This window comes from Thermobia domestica, chromosome 10 (assembly GCF_964235325.1).
Source record: "Thermobia domestica chromosome 10, izTheDome1.hap1.1, whole genome shotgun sequence".
NCBI lineage: Eukaryota > Metazoa > Arthropoda > Insecta > Zygentoma > Lepismatidae > Thermobia > Thermobia domestica.
Genome location: NC_137463.1, coordinates 239,103,120 through 239,120,483, shown reverse-complemented (window position 1 = coordinate 239,120,483; position 17,364 = coordinate 239,103,120). Strand labels below are relative to the sequence as shown.

General features: G+C 34.7%; 1 protein-coding gene across 2 annotated transcripts in view; it reads right to left on the bottom strand.

Moving 5' to 3' along the window:
* Positions 1–215: 215 nt before the first annotated feature.
* Positions 216–17,364, bottom strand: part of dgo (ankyrin repeat domain containing protein 6 diego) — a 171,294-nt gene continuing 154,145 nt past the window's right edge. The window contains exons 7-11 of one of the 2 annotated variants that reach the window (XM_081729400.1): positions 16,967–17,065; positions 9,750–9,947; positions 8,228–8,404; positions 3,790–4,756; positions 216–957 (exon numbers count right to left, since the gene is read on the bottom strand). In XM_081729400.1, coding sequence (XP_081585526.1) covers positions 827–957; positions 3,790–4,756; positions 8,228–8,404; positions 9,750–9,947; positions 16,967–17,065 — 1,572 coding nt within the window. In that variant the 3' untranslated portion in view covers positions 216–826. Of the gene's footprint in view, positions 958–3,789; positions 4,757–8,227; positions 8,408–9,749; positions 9,948–16,966; positions 17,066–17,364 lie in introns of both variants that reach the window. The other variant, XM_081729398.1, reaches the window with a different exon arrangement.

Here is a 17,364-nt window from a genome sequence, read left to right as displayed (position 1 = left end):
AGGCCAACTTTCAGCGGGATTACGGCGTGAAATGCCGACTTGCACCGAAGATGCCCCACAAACCGGGAGAAAAATACTAACATTTTAAAACACCTATTTATTTATTTTCTTTCCTTTGGTAATTGGATAGATGATCGTTTTATATAATTCAAATGACTTAATCTTGTACTCAAGAACAATGTTGAAATTTACTTTATGCAATTGTATTATGAAAAAAAAAAAAAAGGCATTGCAATTTTCAATGTTTAATAAAAGATCACTTAGGAATTCTTTATATCGTATGAACGGTCCTCTTTAATTTGCTAAAAGAGTTAATGATCCCTGATTTCGTCACGAACACAGAACTTTAAGATCAAGGTTTACATTCAAGTATTTTTCTAAACAAATAATATTAAATATTCAATTCGGAAGAAAATATCTTCAAGTTGAGAGAGTACGATCTGAAGAAGTACGTATTTGTTTTAATTTAGGTGGTAGAAAACAATTTATTACATGTTGTAAATAAAAGATTAAGTGCACCATCAGAGCTCCGTAAATTTCTCATAAAGCTTATTAAATAATTTATTTAAAGAGTTTTGAGTGTGAACAGAAATTTTTATGGAAAATATAGAATCCAGTCTCCAAGAACAATTTGAGAAGAATACAGTACTCCTATTGCATCTATTAATACCTATTATTTTACATGTTACTCTAATTTGGCTTTTCGGTACAATATAATTACTGTATGTATTTATATCCTGTACCGATATTTCTTTCTGTAGGTAAATGCTTCTTTCTAACAAGGCACAAAGATTGTACAATCATAGAAACTGTAGTATTCAATTTTCTAAACTAAACTTGCAGCCCCAATATTCTGTGGAGGATGGCCATCACTATTGGGGTACCCTCGTTCGTATACGCTGGGTAGGTGATTGACATAAGATGTTGGTGGCAGTCCATTCACACAGTCCACTTGTCCTGAAATAGCAGGAAAAATAACACTTAAAAAAATCTAATCTCACATTCAATATTTCTTTTTTTGAAAATGATAAAAATATTTTTTAACTTACATGCAGTGATGATTCTTGAAAAATCTCTGGCACTTCCTAGCTTTCGGCTCTGTCTTAGAGCCTTGATCACGGAGAATAAAAGCAGGGGGGAAAAGTAATAAAAAGATGAGGAAAATAAAAGGAACTGACTCACCGGAGTAAAGTAGTGCGAAGAATACCTTGTTTTAGGTGCCAGTCATACGTCAAATAGTGACTGGCAGCTACCATTCGACGTGTGGCTGGCACCTAAGATAAGATGTCCTTCGCATTATTTTACTCTATTAACGCTACACTTGTAAAACTTAAAATACAGGTGTATTACTTTGTATTTACTTCTGTCGCCTGCAAAAATTTGTTCCTTATAAATGTGTATTTTCATGTAGAGTATTGAATTTTACCTGTACATTTTGCAAAATGTGGTATGCTCAGGGCCGGATTTCCCAATAGGCCCGGGCCTATGGGCGCAAGCTCCCAGGGGGCTCACGGCCGAGAGAAAAAAAAATATCTAGAAATAAAAATAAATAGCCATAACTTAACATATTTTTTTGAATTCATTAAAAAAAACAGGCTAATAAAGCACTCTGATTTTGAAGTTCATTGGAACAAATAATTGTTGGTAAAGTTCACCAATCTTTTGTTAAGCCCAGAACTAAGTAAATTCCTCAAAAAACTTGCAATGATAAAATTGCATCGTGGAGTGGTGTTTAAGCAATTAACATATAGGCCTGATATAATTTTTTAATAAAGGGTTTTAGGAAAGTAACTTTAACCAGACTAGGGGGCGGAAAAAAATTATTGGGCCTAGGGGCGCCAAAATGCTAAATCCGGCCCTGGGTGTGCTAAAACTTGATTAGCACCATGCAGATTCAGGATATAATCAAGGAAGGAGCTAAACCATAGTTTGCCGCTTTCTCCAGTATAAAGAAAGTAGAATTGAAACCCATTTTATCGAGTGTATACCAGAGCGTCAAGGGCTGGGGGGGGGGGGGGCTATAACCCCTATAGCACTTCTCTTGGATCCGCGCCTATATATATATGAATTGGACGCTGTCTATTTGTTTGTAAAGTTTAATTAGAATAAAATATTCTTTTCTCTGAATGAATGCAATGGAAAATACTCGGTACGAAAACTCGAGGAAAATACTCGAACTCGTTTAAATACTAAATTTTAACTTTATTAATTACTTGTAACTAATTTCCATTTATTAATTTTACTTATTTGTTTGTTTAGTTGATTTGGAAGAAATATTTAAATTCTCCAGACAAAAGTTCCCGGAGTGTTGGTGCAGTTGTGGCATTTGTGATACAATCACTATTGTACAGGACAGTCCTTGGGTTGTCCACTTATGAATTTGACAAGTATGAATAGGTCATAACAGGCAGTATATGAGTAGTGCAGATGGACAGACGAGTGCGTGTTATCAGTTGGCACAATATCGTAGTGCAAGCAACGCACAAACATCAAGTTCATGTACAAATTGGAGAAATCTGCTTTTAGAGACTTCGATAGTCTTAAAACCAGTGGTCGAAGTGAGGCGGTATGCGATGATATGCCAGACCGCCTCTGGTTTTTCAATTATCAAGACCTGGAAATACCTTTAATAAATCCATTTTTGTACACTGTAACGGACGAATAGCTGAGCACGTGAAAAGATTTTATTTTTTATGTAGAAACAATTTCTAACTTGACAACACCGACATTTTTATCTTCGTCCTACCTTTGTTTTTAAAAGATATCTTCAAAGAAGTTCATCTAGATTATATTTTGATGTGCCATATTGAATTGTTTCTTTAGTATGTATGTGTGTGTCTTCTTGCTTTAATGCATATAAATGTCGTGTTTTGAATATGGGCGGATTTAGGGATTGTCTGCTGTGGCGGCAGGTCTTCCGGGGGTTTGGAATACCCCTCAGTCGAGTGGGAATCCCTGAGTTTTCCCACAGGAAATTATTAATATAGAAACCTGGTTTTTGAGGTTTTTCGTGTATAATTCTCTATAATACAATGTAAAGGAATATTTGTTTAATTTTTTTTTTTTTCAGAAAATTGTTGGCGGGGAATCAGTCTCTCCATGTCCGCCCCCGTAACTACAAAGAAGCTCTCCAATGATTTTCAGTCATTATGTAAATAGAAACGCGATCTTTTACGCAACATATCCTCACTGTATTTCAATATTTAGATAGCCGGTATGTCGAGTTAAAATCGTAATAAAACATACCGCCTCTGCTTTTTTTTTTCCCACTTCGAACACTGCTTAAAACAGTTTACGGTGACAATGCTTTAAGGAAAAATTGGCTTCAAAGGTGCCCGTTTCACCACTGTAGAAGACGATTAAAAGCAACGTGACGGCTGAACGTGCGGAAGATACAGTACCAAAAGAGGGCTTTCGTCTGTTTTCAGCAATCGCAAAAGCAGTTGAGCATATGTATGTGTTCCGAAGAAGTCTACTTTGAAGCCGATCAAGTAAATGTGTACTTATTTAATATATTATAGCAATAAAGAGCTGCAACAAAATTCCGGGAACTTTTTGACTGTCCTGGTAATGTCCTCCTGAAGATATCTGTCACATAAAAATATTACGATCATTCGGTAAAATGAAATGTTTTCATCACCCTTATAATCATTAGGTTCTTTTCTTATACTGTACACGTTCAGTTTCAAAATATTCGACACAGTTGTTATACTTCAAAATTTCACAGTTACTGGGTAAGTAAGCCACTTGAACTCTATAATATACAAAATGAAAGAAAATAATGTGTACCTGAAAATGCTGGCGACGGCCCTTTCGAACTGCCGTAAATTTTGGTGCTGTATCCTGAGTCGTTGTGCGGATCGATATCCAAATTTCGATATTCTTCACCGTTGTAGTCTGTCACGTGATGATTATGAAGGGGATAATTTGGGACCATCGCGCTGTTGTCTTGTTGCACTCTGTATTGAACACTATTACTCTTATACGACGCAATGTTCTCATAGTCTGGGTTTCGGTTAGGTATGGCACAATAAGCTTTATTCATTGTCGGTTGTCTGATTACGTTATAGTCAACATTTTGCACTCTTGTATACCTGTCCAACGGTTTCTCATCCTCACCATCACTGGAGTCCGAACTTTTTTCTTCAACATCTCGCAGCCTTTGTTCACTCCACTTTTCACTGGGGACGACACTTGCTCCATCCCCGTTGGGATTATACACTTCCAAAGTATAGTGCTCCTGCGCGTTCACATTATGGTGTCTGTGGCTTCTCCATGTATTGTGTTCACCTCCATCAAGATGATGATGTTCCTTCCACGCTATCCTCCTGACTCTTCTGCCGTCCCACTTCACCACCTCGTCTAATTCATCTGCAGAATTGGCGTCGTTGTGTGTTCTCCAATTTTCTCCTCTCGGCGCTTCATCTAACAACTCCAAACTCCTTGTTCGCTGAAGAGGAAGTCCTATAGGAGCAGGATCTTCATGATGTACATTGGCCTGAAGAATTTCACTTTGCAACCACTTGGTAAGGTATATATGACGCTCTTCGCATTTATTCTTCTCTTGTGTTACAGTCTGTGAAATCTCTTGCAGCTGATCTTGAGTGCGTTGTTCCAAACTGGCAACTTTTTGATCCAACTTTTCGTGAGCAAGGTCTATGTGATCTTTCAGCTCCTGTTTGTCTCGATCCAGTCGAGCCTCCATGTGACGAAAGAATGGTGCACAGTAGCATGTGTAGCCTACACCAATTGGCCCCTGAAAGAGAGAGCCAATTCAAAATGTTATAAAATTAGACATCATACTTTACTTAAATCAATGAATGTACTTTGAATACAAAAAGAATAGAGAAGCCAGGAAATCAATGTCTATTTTGGTACTGAAGCAAAGAGTTTCAAAAGTATTTCAACCAATATCACTACACATTGATAGAGTATGATATCAAAACATGTCTATATACCATTGTATATATCAGATTCACCACCTACTGCTGCGCTCATTATATGAACTCATTGTTGAAAAGCAAAATAATAAAAATTCCATGGAAAACAGAAATAGAGTTTTCAATGTATTTTAACTATCTATTCGGGGGTTCGATTAAAATGGTGGAATTATAGCAGTGATTGTGTACAGTGCAGGATAAATTTTAAGAAAGTTTATTTTATATCGCTTTATCTGTAGTGTTTCATTAATACAAATTGTAAAATGTAACACAAGAATAATTACCATTACAAATAAGTAATAACATTTTAAACATTAAATTAAAAGGGACGTTCACTAAGCTCTAATACTTGCCTGTTCTCCCTCACGTAGAATCATAATTTTAACATGTGTAGAAAGTAGGCATATCTTGTCTGACTTTATGCCGAAATGCAAGATGTTTTACCAAGTATGCTTTTCTTTACAGGTGTTGGCAGTAGAACAACTGTAAGAACGTGTGAAAATGGAAAATAGTGAGGTTCGTGATATCATCAAATGCTTGAAGTTGAGAACCAAACGAAACTCGTAAAGACTTGAAGGGAATCTGCTCCACTATATTCCACAGTTGCGAGATGGCGTCATGAGATCAACTGTGACAGAGAGTCATGCGAAGATGCCCATGTGTGTGGGCCGCCAGTAACAGTGACCACTAAGACAAACATTGAAAAGACGTTTGACATGGCTATGGCATAAATATGAGTCACCATAAGTTGTTTAGCACAGAGTACAGGTTTTTCAACTGGCAGCGAAGTTTCGGCACGATGTGTCCCCTGAAACCTGAATTCTGATTAGAAGAGAAGCAGAATAACATATTCAAGGCAACTTTTGGACATGTATCGCGCATATTCTGAGGACTTTTTGGCTAGATTTACGGCGGTGAGCAAAACATGAGTCCACCACTTTGACCCTGAATCCAAGCAAAGCTCCATGCAATGGGAGTACACCAGCTCCCCAACCACAGAAAATTTAGTGTTAAACCGTTAGCCAGGAAGGTTATGTCAACCGCATTTTGGGATGCTAAGGGAATATTGCTGCTGGATTATCTAGAACATGGAACCAAACTTATTTGCCAGTTTTATATTGACTTTATGTCAAAATTGCGAACTGCAATAAAGAACAAGAGAGAAGGAATGCTGACACATGGGGTGCTGCTACATCAGGGCAATGCTTCTGTTCACAATTCCAGTGTTGCCATGGCTGCAATTCATACAACTGGATTTGAATTGGTGGCTCATCCTCTATTGGCCTCACCTAGCTCCAATGATTTTCATTGTTTTCACATTTAAAGCAGCATCTCCGTGGGTAAGCTTTTCAAGATGACATTGCTGTCATGGATGCTGTGAATGCATGGTTTCAGGAGCAAAAGGACATTTTCTTCAAGTAGGATATAGAAGTTTTCAAGTGATGATGGACGAAGTTCATTAAAAAGGGACGAGGACTATGCTGAAAAATAATCATAGTTTCATTTCTGTTGTATTTTGTTTTATTGGTGAGTGTTAGAACATTTAACACCCCTGATTGTAACATGAAGTTATGAAGAACATATGTGAAATAACATTGTAGAAGCGGCAAAGAAAATAAATTAATAAACGCTTTAATTATAAACATTACACTTATAATATGCAATTAATATAGAAAATTATTATCAAACAAAGTATATCATGTTTAGAACTCTAGAAATTGGTGTGAAAAAGTGATTGATAAATAATGACAATGCTAAATGTTGGTGTTTAATGCAATTTATGAAAGGCAGTTGTTTGAAACATAATAAGCAAGTGTAACTAACAGACCTGGATATATTAAAACCTCTGCTTTAACAATAATTTTGTATGATTGGTGAGACATACAAAAAGTCTAAATCATTTTAAAATTCCTCTAAAGAGGTTTGAAAGAGAACTCCTTATTCAACAGGCATCAAAAGAAAAAGGACAAGGAAAGAATGTTTAAAAGTTAAAAAAAAAAAAAAAAAAAAAAAAGGGAGTTTGTAAAAAAGTTAAAACAATTATAATGATGAGCTTGGTATCTCTATATTCTCAGTGGAAGAAGTTGAAATTTAAATATGCTAAATTTTTGCAATATTGAGAAAGAGCTTTTATAATAAGCTTAACAGTAAAAAGTGCATAGATTGCTTTATGTCAGCAATAGAAGACTACATGGGAATGACAAAGAATGTGACGACAACATGAGATGAATGTTAAGTGAGACATCCAGTGATAGATTTGAGTATGTTTCTCGTTAGTTGTAATGGAAAGATTTTTTTCTTTAAGTATTCAATATGTTTAACAAGAAACTGGAGAAAAATTAACACATTTTTCACAGTAAAATTAACACATTTAAAATAATTATATTATCCTCTGGTGAAGCACACTGTCGGGAATTATAAAAACAAGAAGAGATACAGGTTTGGAGACGAATCTAAACTTAATACAGTCTACTGAAATCCACACAGTGACGTGTCAAAATGATGTGTAAGCTTAAGGCTGAGAGATGTAATGATCTTAGTTTGTAAGAAGAGGATTCCGAATCAATGAGAAAATCGTGTTCGTTGACCATCAATATCTATATATATCTATATCTATCTATCTATATATATATATATATAACTACTATATATATAACTACTATATATATAACTACTATATATATAACTACTTGAACTGACAGGAAAGAAACGGGCACTTCCGGTGGGCATGAAAAGTTGAAACTTGGCATGATTGTATATTTTCGGGACTAACTCACGGGAAAATTGCCAAAAGTGAATATTTTTAAGTTTTAGAGGGTCTTTCATTTTTGTTTATTTATTAACTTTTATTTTAACATAAAATTTGCAACCTTGAAAGTGATCACAACAAAAGTCGAAATATTAAGTGCAACTGTGTGATGTGTATCTGAAGATTTTGACAAAGAATTTATAATTTATCTTATATATATACATATATCGTACGGAAGCCAGCAATTCTCATTACCGGAGTAGCTGTAAGATGCATCTGTATCCACAACTCGTTTTATGCCTTCTCTACAGAAAACTGAAACTAGGTGGAACAGGGTAGAATTCTGAGTGTTTCTTGAAATTCCGGGTAGACAGAAATTTAATTTTCTTTTTTTTAACATCGAAGCTAATGAGAGCTGAACTTACTTCTTAAAGTGACCGGTTCTAACGTGTTACTTACTTTCCTTTTGCAACCCTAAAGAACTTATCTATACAAGTGCACATTCTAGTTTACTGTCATACGTACAGTGATTACGTACCTTTCGAATGTTGCCTGCCAAATCCAAATAGTATTGTTCTCCTTTCTTGAGTGGTTCATGAGGTAGAGTATCGAGATTTGGTGCAGGAAACGCCTTTGGATCTGGGTAATAATGACATCCGTATGGTGACCACTGCTTCCCAGAGACCTTTTCAAACTGGACCTTGTGCATATGCTTCTGCTATAAAATAAACAAACAATTACAAATACTAAAATTTAGTATTAATGATACGGTGTCAAAGTATTTTCTTAAGCTTGTAAAATAATGAAATTCTTTTGGTTTGTTTGTATTTTTTCCAGATCTATTTGCATTTTCTAACAGAACAGTGAGGACACATGACATAACAAGCTAGTAAGTGTGTTAATTCTTTCTCAAACAAACACAACTCTTTATAAATTATATAAATGTATTGTATTTATCACTCTTGGTATAACCAACTATGTTTCGGACCTACATATGGTTCACAAAATCAGGGTTTTGAATGGAGAAAAGGGGTAAGCAAAATAAAATTAAAATTAAAAGGGAAACGGGCGTAGATCTGTCAAACGTGTAGATATTTTGTTTTAAAAAAAAGGTTCACATGGAGAGTTCGAGACGTTTTTTTGAATGTAGGGGTCGTCAAATTTGGTAACTTTGAAACAGGTAGCTTGGCCACATCGTAGAGATACAAGGAAGATGAAGTCACTTTGAGAACTTTGCCTTTTTGGCAATGTAGGACACATGTTACATACCAAACAAACATTACTTTAAGTCTTTGTAAAATATGATTAAATAATTACATATGTATTGACTAAAATACGTTGTGAAGAGATTTATATAGATAGCAAATAAAATGAAATAAAATAAAATAAAATATTAAAAGTATAATATCCTAGTAGAAGTATAGTATCTTTGTAGGAGAGGATTAAATAAACACTCCTAATTATGTTTTGATCACAACCTTTTCGTATTTTTTCAATGGAAGCACATTTATACAGCTTTTCTCAATTTGTACTTTTTGCACTTTTTCAAAACTTCCTTTTTTTTTCTTTGCTATGCTTTATTCCAATAATAATTAAATAACAAATACCGAATGTGTGTCGCATCACATTACTTTTTGCTTCTGTGCAGTCACCTTAGGCGAAAGTTATTGAACAGAATGTAAAGGAAGGTGCCAACATCAAACTGATCAATTATGGCCCTCATCAATAGGTATTGTTGACTGCTTTTCTATATACAAATATTTAGTGACTCGAAATGCATCATCGCTGAAAAAAAAAAAAATTGAAATAAATGTTATCTTTTTTTGGATTTGAGAATTTCGTTGAAACGTTAAATGTTATCTAATTTAACAGTTTTCTGGACTTGTGACTTTAAAAGCGTAACTAACAGATTGAAATGTTGTGTTACTATAATAAGGATTTGAAATTTACTTCTTTCTTCCCAAAATTTTACACAATTTTTTAAAGCAAAATTTTGCTTCTCTTTTAAACCGAAATTTTGCAGCCAAAATTTCTAGGTGTGGTTCCATCTGTAAACTTACTTTTTTCTTGTCCTTATGCCTTGATCCGCTGTCTTTGCTGCTTGTTCCGCTTCCGTTTTTCTCCCGTTTTTTGTCGTTGGACTTCCGACGGCTGCTGGATCGCAACTTTCCTGCAGGAAGAGGAGGTGGGCTGTCCAAAATCTCTATGATTTCTTTCAAGTCCTTCCGCACGGCTATGTCCCTGGCAGTCTCATTTTGCTGCAAAAACAATAGTTATCAAGAAATTTTAGTCCTAGAATTTTGATATTACTTCAAAACAGTCGTCACAATATTGTTTGAGAGTGCATTATTAATTTGATATTGAAGTTAATAATATAATTTTTTTTTAAAAAAAGCAACAAAAGTATCGTTGTTATAATTGCTTCTACTTTTCTCATATTTTATACGAGGTTAATGCTATTAAGATGCTTCCTCCAGGTCGGATGCGTTTCATGTCATTGTCAATCACTTTCCTCCACCTCTTAGGTGTAATTTATTTCAATAAATTTATGTATATACTATCTTTACAAATACATTTATATTTTATCATTTCTTATTGTTACTATTTATTATTGCTTTCTAAAAAATATTTCTTATATTTGACATTTTAATAATTTGTACTTAAGTGTATTTGTAGTGTGTGCACTAACTATTCTTTTAATTTGCTGCGCTTTTACTGACAACCATTGGCTTCCGGATGACTTTTTTTTTTTTTTTGCAGAGAAGCAAAGTTTGTCGTCGTTTCTTAAAAAAAAAAATACATGGCTTTTTGCTTGGGTTAGGGAGAAAGAAATGGCATGGAAAGAGTCGTCCAGGGTCTGATTTATGTGCTATCATCCAGGTATTCATGGTATCATTTCCAGAAAAAAGAAGCGATTATATTTTGCTCACCACCTAGTATAACAGGAGGTTTATATATACACACAACAAGAGTTGGAAACGTAAAGAAATAAAGAAAATATTGAAGAATTAAATTTAGAACACATTGCTTGTGTCCTAAAACGTACTCGCAATTATTAATTCACTTAAAATTCACGGAGGGATGAACTCCCTCTTGCCCCCTTGGGGACGTGCATGCTGACATCTTCTATAAAACTCTCTTTATCTGCATTTTCAAATTACCACTTGAGTTTGGACATCATCATCACACCGGACCTGGACGCTCCTTAGTTACTGCTTCTTTCTCTAATTTTTTTTCCTACTTTTACCATTCTCTATCTGATAAAGCCATTAGCGAAAGTGTGTTGTGCTTAGTTGTACAGTAAAATCTGTTAACTTCGCCACCTGTTTAACCTGGTCCCATTTTTGTGGAACCTACATTTTCCCATAACACATGTATTACTTTTAAATAGTATGTGCGTCACTGTTCGAAGAAATCAAACAACAATAGATACAACGTACATCTTAATGGTTCATATTTTGGTTATATAGTACAATAATAATAATAATAATAATAATAATAATAATAATATTCCACCATAATTAAAAGTATCAACTACAAAAGATTGGGAAAGAAGGAAATGCTTTTTAACATCACAAAAGTTAGTTTCTTCCAATTTTCTCAAAATCTACGCATGATAATTTACTTTCATGCATGTCATTTTCTTTATCTCGATGCAATCTGCCGATTGATATATATTTTTCTCGTTTGGGAAATATCAGATTCAAAACAATTAGACTTTAAGAGTTAATCATTATTTTGGGTTACATCTCCTTAACCATGTAGTATATTGTGATTTTGCTAATGTCATCATGAACAGCTTCATTAGTGTATACTTCATCACCAGACTGTACATTTTAATAGGCTGTGTGTTTATAATAATCATCGTATAGCATACAGTTTTAGGTTTACAAAAAATAAAAAGAAAGAAACAGTGATTTTCTCGAAAACTGCGCATGAGGATTTACACTAGCCCATATAATTTGTTTAAACGCAATTAAATTTATTCATTGTTTATGTGTTTTACCTTCGCTTCGTCTTCATTTTTTCTTTCTTCTGAACGCAGGGTAGCCCTTAATTATGTATACAGTGTTTGACCGACTGTAGAATTTGTAAATCTGTATAAAACGTTTAGATATGGCAATACTCTGTAGCCTGAGAGTGAGGATAACGCTTACTCGACTTAGAACCGTTAGCTTATGCCCGACAGAGTGGACTGGCTGAACGAAACATTCCCCAACCGCTGTATCGGTGATGTGGGTCAGTGGAGTGGCCAGCTTGAACTTCCGTTCTGACATCATCTGACACTTCTTATAGTATTTTAAAGGACAATGTGTACCAACATCACATACGCAATTCGGCTGAACTACGGGAAGCTATCACAAAAGAGTTCCACAAGACACTAATACGGATCTGTCAAGCTACTTGTACCAAGCTTCGTCTCCAGGCATGCATCGATTTGGATGGTTGCTCTTCGTCTCCAGGCACGTATCGATTTGGATGGTTGCTCTTCGTCTCCAGGCATGTATCGATTTGGATGGTTACTCTTCGTCTCCAGGCATGTATCGATTTGGATAGTTACTCTTCGACTCCAGGCATGTATCGATTTGGATGGTTACTCTTCGTCTCCAGGCATGTATCGATTTGGATAGTTACTCTTCGACTCCAGGCATGTATCGATTTGGATGGTTACTCTTCGTCTCCAGGCATGTATCGATTTGGATAGTTACTCTTCGACTCCAGGCATGTATCGATTTGGATGGTTACTCTTCGTCTCCAGGCATGTATCGATTTGGATAGTTACTCTTCGACTCCAGGCATGTATCGATTTGGATGGTTACTCTTCGTCTCCAGGCATGTATCGATTTGGATAGTTACTCTTCGACTCCAGGCATGTATCGATTTGGATGGTTACTCTTCGTCTCCAGGCATGTATCGATTTGGATAGTTACTCTTCGACTCCAGGCATGTATCGATTTGGATGGTTACTCTTCGTCTCCAGGCATGTATCGATTTGGATAGTTACTCTTCGACTCCAGGCATGTATCGATTTGGATGGTTACTCTTCGTCTCCAGGCATGTATCGATTTGGATGGTTACTCTTCGACTCCAGGCATGTATCGATTTGGATGGTTACTCTTCGTCTCCAGGCATGTATCGATTTGGATGGTGCATTGGTGGACCATGCCATGAAGAACAGAGATTAAAATTCTTGTAAGGAAAGGTATGAGAGTAATGTGTTTATGTTCAAGTTACGTTGTCAGTTTCTTTACCGCAGTCTTTGAAACATCATATACATAATTATGGGCCACCTTGTATTGCAGAATATCTAATTCTTACTGTGAGATGTTTTATTAACACGCAACTTGACATTGTTTTTAAAACGTATCAAATAATTAAAAGTCTTAAGTTCCATTTTGTTATTTTTCCAGAAAATATGCTTTTTTTCTACGAGTCTATCTCACAATTAACTAACTTTGTGAATCAAAATCTAAAAATGAAATACTATTTCTATACAGTACAACTCAGAAAATTGATTAATTTGAGAAAAAATATTCTCTAAAGCATATAATTTCTTACCTTTTACACAAAACGTTAGTAATTTTTGTGATCAGTTAGTTACTGGATGAAATAAAATCTGTATATTCTACGTGTAACTGAACGTTCCGTTATAGAAGTTTTCTCCCTGGGATGCTACTTGCTAGATTATATGTTGGTCTTTCTTGTTATTGTTTTATTAATAATTTAAATATCCCACATTACATATTTATTTCTGTTCAGTCTTGTTATTTTGCAGATGATCCTAATAATTTATTGCTCTGAGTACATTGTGTATTTAATTATGTATAATATGTAATTATATTATCATATTTTTTAAATATGTATACTGCATCTTAAACTATGTACCTTTTGAACCAATCAAAATGATGGATATCATGGAATTCTATTTACATACATTACGAAATTTTGACTACGTTGTAAATTTTTATCCATAGTTTCTAGATTTTGAAAAGATCCGCGAACATTGATAAAAATCGCATTCATATAATGAAATGTTGCAAGATATTCAAGGAGTAGTATATTGGTAACTATTGGGAGAGTATATATATATATATATATATATATATATATATATATATATATATATATATATATATATATATATATATCTGCTAGGAGTGTCTTTGTCACTGTTAGGAAGAAACACGATCTGATATTTAACAGCTTATTTATTTATTTTGCGTTCAGGAGACCACAGTATTGTACATTTGTACATGCGGTATAGAACATGTAAAATCCTGTTATTGTCTATATAATAAACTACTACTATAGTTCCTTATACATCACATTAGTCTTACAACATGATACATATATATACATAGAAATACCATACCTTATCTATTTATCTACCTGGTTTTATTCATAGTGCGAGAATCTGTAGGTTTTTTTTTTTTTTTTTTTTTTTTTACATTATGCTATCTTCATTTAGTATTTAGGAAACACGTATTGAAGATATTTGATTATAATAATATATAAATAAGTATGACTACTCATGTACTAATAAAATAAATACCTTCCTATTGATTCATACAACTACAAGTTTCTAGCTTGAGCATGTTCATAAATTCCGGCACATGCAGTGCACAAATATTGGTAATGCGTGTCCCATAAAGAAGACAGCTTTCCAAATGCCAGCCATTTCTCTTCTAGTAAGCTGACAGTACTGAACGTTACACAATTTTCATTTGTTGTATTAGTGCTTAGTACTCACGGAGAGCCGAATAGCTCATGATCGTCATCTGTTTTCTGCACGGGTACGAATGGAGCACCGAATAGCGCATGATCGTCATCTGTTTGTACGGGTAGGAATGGAGCGCCAAATAGCGCATGATCGTTATCAGTTTGTACGGGTAGGAATGGAGCACCGAATAGCGCATGATCGTCATATGTTTGTACGGGTAGGAATGGAGCACCGAATAGCGCATGATCGTCATATGTTTGTACGGGTAGGAATGGAGCACCGAATAGCGCATGATCGTCATATGTTTGTACGGGTAGGAATGGAGCACCGAATAGCGCATGATCGTCATATGTTTGTACGGGTAGGAATGAAACACCGAATAGCGCATGATCGTCATCTTTTTGTGCCTACCCGTACAGAAAACAGATGACGATCATGCGCTATTCGGTGCTCCATTCCTACCCGTACAAACATATGACGATCATGCGCTATTTGGTGCTCCATTTCTACCCGTATAAACATATGACGATCATGCGCTATTCGGGGCTCCGTGACTAGTAATCGCAAAGACAACAGATGAAAATCGAGTAACGTTCAGTGCTACCAACTTACTAGAACAGAAATGGTGGGCATTTCAAAAGCTGCGTTCTTTATGGGATACCTTTTATAAACAATCTGTTTTAATAGAACCATCAATTATTATTGGCAGTGAATGACAGGCTTTTTTAGCGCCATAAAAGTTCGTTTTTGTAGATTTTCCCGGAAACTCTGTATAAGAATTTACCCTTATGAATGTTTGAATTTAATTTTGTTAAGCTCGCTGTGATCTATCAGCTGATATTTATCTTATCTTTCGACAACATTTTAATTAAATACGAAATAAAGTTTAAATGTTACTCATAATTTGGGACTATATCTCGTTAACCGTACTACGTACCGTCATATTCCTTGTATCATAATGAAGATGTTCCTGAAGGTACTTCAGTAGCGGTTTCACCTTCATACATTGCGTAGTTCTCGTTCAGTATCAAGTTTTAGGTTTACAAAACCATTCGTTTTTCTAAATTCTTTCAAAATCTACGCATGAGATTTTACACTGACGCATATCGTTTTGTTCTACTCAGAGAGTTCTACCGACGGGTATATGTCTGATCTTTGGACATTTTTTTTTTTTCCGTTGCACGTTAACAATATTGTAGAATTACTCTATAAGTTGGTCACTTGTCTACTTGTATCTTGGAACTTGATCACATTCACGTACGATTACTCGTGGACACCTATGAGAGATCATAATTACTTACAAACTCCTTTTTCAGATCTACTTAAAAACGTGTATTTTTCGACAGGTCAATTAATCGAACGAAGAAAGAGTATTAACGATAACATTTATAAATATGTATATGTTGATATGGACAACAGTCCATATCTTATGATATCATTTTTCTTTATGGTCAGACCTAAATATTTAACTTGTTAAGTTTTGTGACCAAACATTATAAACATTTTTTTTTTGGACAGTTCTGATATAATACGTAAAGAATCCATTAATAGTGGATGTACTCTCAATTATAAAGAAGGAATTTTATGTAAAATAAAAAGGTAAATGCAGAAAATCTTCCGACAATACATCACTTTAACGATATTTTATCTTGAGTCTTAATATTGAATATTTAGTGAGTAAACTAAGTTTCAATTAGTTTCAGAAATTATAATACAACGAACTTAGGGCTAATATATAGATGTTCTAAGACGAAAACTTATTCACTAAAAATAACTTTTCTTTCATTTTTTATTGACTTTAAATCCAGTGTCGGTGAAGTGTATGAGTGCATGGGCACCATTCAGCTTACTATTCATATTCTATAGTGCAAGACATTTGATAGTTTAATCCAGAGTGGTTTGTTGGTCTATAGATATCCTATGTTTCTCGTCACATGTTTGAGTTGTTTTCCTTTCGTAGAACTTGCAGAAGACTTACAAGAAACGACCATCGGATTCATGTCGCAAAATGAAAAAGCAAAACAGGAAGATAACAGGGCAAGTTATTTTTCATTCCGCTGCTTTCTGGTCAAAACTCATTAACAGCGTAAATATAGCTGTTTGTAAATAACAATTAAAGCCCGTTTTTAGTATTTCGCCGCTTATAAGGGGGCGAGACACTATGGATGTTTTGAATATTTCCTCGAACTGATGGTCTTACCTGCACCTATTGTTACAGCACAAGAGAGAAAAAGAAATAAAGTATGTGCTGTAGTATTTTGTTAGTAATTAGCATATTGAGATTACAGCATTTAAATCATTGTATGAGCATGACAAACCAAGATAGATATTTATTGCAGAAATAATTTTTACTATAGACCTCTTATTTATATGATATAAGCTAATATGTAAATAATATTAGTTACTATATTAGAAGAGCTTATATTACGATCTATAACAGTTTTTACTTCAAAATACGTTTGTTTTCTCTAAACTGGCCACCTATCAAAAGTTAACAAGTTTTTACGACGGTGGCCAACACAGCTAGGTTTTACTGCATACATATGAAAAACTTACTTTGTTACACAGCGTTTTATCACAACCAGCCTCTAACAAAATACGTGTTAGCTTGCGACGACCCATTGCAGCTGCTATGTGAAGCGCAGTGTCACCGTTCTGAAAACCAAAAGAAAGTTTTTCTATATTAATTATTTTTGAAGATAAAATGACACTCTTATTGTAATTCTTCCGTTTATCTCAATTTACACCAAGGATTTTAAATTTGTTCACAAAATATTATTGGGAAAGATTTGCTACAAATACCACTACTGTGTACAGTGTTTTTCAACAACAATAGTCACAGAATTTTAATGGGCACGATCTATTTACTTGGCATAACTTAACTTGAATCTCGTAACTTTCGAAACCCGATCTATTCCCTTGGCATAACCTATTCTTGCTTCGCTTACATCAAA